The sequence below is a fragment of the Leiobunum rupestre genome, chromosome 11 (genome assembly GCF_980474605.1).
Source record: "Leiobunum rupestre chromosome 11, qqLeiRupe1.1.hap1, whole genome shotgun sequence".
NCBI classification, from domain to species: domain Eukaryota; kingdom Metazoa; phylum Arthropoda; class Arachnida; order Opiliones; family Sclerosomatidae; genus Leiobunum; species Leiobunum rupestre.
Genome location: NC_143394.1, coordinates 31860001 through 31863726, shown reverse-complemented (window position 1 = coordinate 31863726; position 3726 = coordinate 31860001). Strand labels below are relative to the sequence as shown.

Below are 3726 nucleotides of genomic sequence, written 5' to 3'. Positions count from 1 at the left end.
TTCCTTCCGATAGACTTTATATAAAAAAAGCCTCAAATAAAATCACGAAATTGGTTAAAAATCCAAAATCCCGTCGCCCAAAATGCAAATGTACGACCCCTCGTTTATACTACAATACCAAGGCTTAGTATGTTTGCACGTACAATATGCGATTGATAATTTATGAAAGGATAAAAACTTCGTTAGATTTGCATATTTAATAAAAACAATGATGATATTTACAATGAGTCCGACTAGTTTCGTTCTGCTGAAGATGTTTTGCTAAGCAGAACGAAACTAGTCGGACTCATTGTAAATATCATCATTGTTTTTATTAAATATTCAAATCTAACGAAGTTTTTATCCTTTCATAAACTACAATACCACTATTCATTGCATATAGCGTATTAAGCTTTTGAGATCCGTTATGGTAGGTTTTAATTTATTTCAATGTTTACGAATCTGGTCTTGGTTTTGGAAATGCAAATTAAATTTAAAGTTTTATTTTTTTTGTACTTTCATTATTCTTTTGGTTTTTTTTTCCTCTACCAATTTAGGTTTCAAGTATGTGAGTTCCCTTGCTGTAGACAACTAATTTCTTAAATATTAAGAAACTGTCTCGTATGATAACATGGATAAACTGGATAGACTTCGTCTATCAGTCCTCGAGGCGTCCATCGTTTACACTGAGAATCTGTCAGCCACCACTTATTGATCTCTTCGACGTAAGCGACTTTGTTGAACTCCTCGCTATGGAGTAGGGTGCAGAGATGACAAGTCCAGGCGTACAAGTACACTTGTCCGTCTCTCTTCCAGGCGAAAAATTCATCGTACAAGGTTTGGTCCTGAGACACGGTGATCAAGTACTCCACCAAGTCTTTGGGAGACGCGAAATCCAGGGCGTTGACGTAACTGCCCCTAGGCGCGATCCTTTCGTAGTCAGCTCCCCCGAAGACTACGGGGACCAAGTCCGTTTCCAAGATATTGAAGAACTTCTCAGTAACGTAGTCCTTGCACAGGGCGTTCTCGAAGGCCAAGTAGAAGAAATACCGAGAGATTTCCTGATAGCAGATTGGACTCTCCGCGGGTCTGCAACTGTCATTCCCACAAGATCCCAAAACGTCGACTTGAGCAAAGCGTTTCATTTCTTCGACGTATTTCTCCCTGTGACTCGAAGTGCAACAATCCGAAGCCATCCAGACTGCCAGATTCATTTTATTTTGAAACCTAACCAAAATTAATTTAAATTTTATCAATATATTTCTGAAAACCTGTTTAAAGGGAGTATGAACTTCTATATTTATGATGGATCAACAAATTGCAAATCTCTGCCACCAGGTTAAACAGAACCTTGGAGCGAATGGCAAAATAGTTACGTTTAAAACAATGCGTAGCGCGTTTTAGCGGAAGATCTTTGGGCTTTGTTCATAATTCCTTTAAATTAAAGTTCGTGATACTTCGATTGCTCTACGTAAGCATCCGTCCGTTTTCCAACGAAACCATATGGTATATGAATGTCCGCATCGGCTCTGTAATTCATGGTCCAATTGAATACGCCATCCAGCCTGGTTAGGTCCAAAAGCTCCAACCAGGGTGGCTCAGTCGTGTAGAGTATCCACTTCTGTTTCGTATTTCTACGATTGGACTGGGCCAAACCGAGCATTAAAGCATTGACGTCTCTCATATGGAACAACACCGCGTCGGCGTCCTTCGCTTTCGAAGTTACCATACAGTCTTTAACAGGGCACTTATATCTTAATGAAATCAAGTTAGTGAATGGTACGAGTATATTTGGACGCGAAATACCTTTCAAATGACAATTTTCCCTTCCTCAAAAAGTAGAAATCTTTGGATCCGCTTTGTTGGTAGTACTCTGTAGCTAGATATATGGTTCTTATGGCACCCTTTGGTGTGATTTTGCGAAGAAAATGGTTATTGGACAATGGTAATGCTATCTTTCTGGTTTTTTCTTTGCCTTCTGGTTTGTCTACGGCCATCACAAAGACGTCGGGGTAAATGAAGTTCCCTTTTTCGATCGTAAGTGGTGCAATTTCCGGAGGTTTTCCTATTTGTACCAGTTTAATGTACCAGAAGTAAAAACTCGTGAGAAAGGTGCCCAAAATAACTCCGAAAATAACGTATTTCTGCTGTCGATTTGGAGACATTTGCGCTCTCATTCGTTTACTTTCAACAATTGCATTTAAAAATAGCGATCGCCCTTAACTATAATTAACATAATAAGTTAACATTTACAATTTGAATAAAAAAAATGTTATAGAAACAATTACCAATTTTGTTTTTCAGTCAAATAAAGCTTTTTTCCTAAAAAAAATGAACTCATTTATTTATTATTTAGAAATTTATTATTTCTGCCACAGGGTGTAACAGATGATATGGGTGATTTGCACAAGCCACGTTAAAAACATGTTCCCTACAAATAATTAAATGTTGTTTTCAAAGTATTTGTTTATTATTTTATTATGATAATTATTTATGTTTAGGGAGGATGGCTTTGTTGAGAAGATTTTTAGCTGGTGACGTCTTACCATCCCATCGTCACGAGGGTAAATTAGATCAGGAGCCCGCGGATAGCCTCAACCATGGACCAAGAATCTAAGGGGACTGACTGTTCAGGCTTTAAAAAGCACGCGTTAATACTGGGAATAGGAAAATCACGGGTAATTTTAGTTCAATGTGGACAAACTTGGCGTCGCTGAAGTAGATTTCCGGCGTAGTTTCGTTGAGAAGCTGGAGTGTTCACGTTCAATTTTGACAAAAGGGCGCCGTTGTTGTCGAGTAAATGATTAGGTTTAGTAAGTTTTAGACTTTTTATTTTGGGAAATGGTTCTAAGTAATGGTATTTAACCATTGTATTAAATAAAAATAACCAGTAATCCGCGTATCGCTGAGGTTTTTTAATTAAATTAACTGGAATGCATTTCATTTCTAAACTTAAAATATTTTATGAACTAAACCTAATCTCACTTTCTCCCAGGTACTTTCACCTAAGCCTCGACTAAGATTCTCCTAGAGATAGTTGAACAGAATTCGTGAGGCGCTTCAAAGCGGCTGATTTACCTCAGTAATTAAAGCAAGTGTCGGCTCGACATGAAGTAGTTCCTTTTTCAACAGATGTCGCTAGCGTCGACTTAAAAAGAAGATGCTTAAGCTACATTTTGAGCCGAAAGGCGAGACATAAAAGTACCCCTTGATTGGCTCGTTTGTAAATTTTACGATAATTATAGTAATTTTGAACAATATTTTTTATATGGGATACATAATTAAGGTTAAAATTCACTAAATAGAGTATAAGTTGTCTAATTATAATAATTATAAATCGTTCTCTGACGACGTTATCGTTTCGCTATTTTAGCTTCCTTGCCATTAATAGATGGCACCACTCTCTCCAGTAAAGTCGTTTCTCCGAAGAATATAATCTATATTCATTGCCATCTTTAATAACAAGGGCCTTATCATAATACAGATGGCAATGATAGAGCCGACAGTTGCTTTAAGCCTTCCGATTTAGGCCACGCCTACAGTGTCAAAATATCGGGAACAGTGAGATTCTTGGTACATGCCTCAACATAGTCGATGTTAAAGCCAAAGCCGGATTAAGGACTTGGCCTATGGGCCCCCACCACTGTTGAGATCAATGAATTTTTCACTAATTCGGTTTAAAAGAAAAACATATCAGGCTTGTTGCTTTATTATTTGAAAAATCATTATTCTCGTGTTTAGAAGTGT

The 3726-nt window shown here is 37.5% G+C and overlaps 1 protein-coding gene across 1 annotated transcript in view; it reads right to left on the bottom strand.

Annotated features, from left to right (window-relative positions):
* Positions 1-453: 453 nt before the first annotated feature.
* The window catches only part of LOC149922273 (lewis-type alpha-(1,3)-fucosyltransferase-like), a 4138-nt gene continuing 865 nt past the window's right edge, over positions 454-3726 (bottom strand). Inside the window, exons 2-5 of the mRNA XM_090163588.1 lie at positions 2268-2301; positions 1786-2202; positions 1437-1733; positions 454-1206 (exon numbers count right to left, since the gene is read on the bottom strand). Of these exons, the coding sequence (XP_090019714.1) occupies positions 579-1206; positions 1437-1733; positions 1786-2156 (1296 nt within the window). The 5' untranslated portion in view covers positions 2157-2202; positions 2268-2301 and the 3' untranslated portion in view covers positions 454-578. The remainder of the gene's footprint in view (positions 1207-1436; positions 1734-1785; positions 2203-2267; positions 2302-3726) is intronic.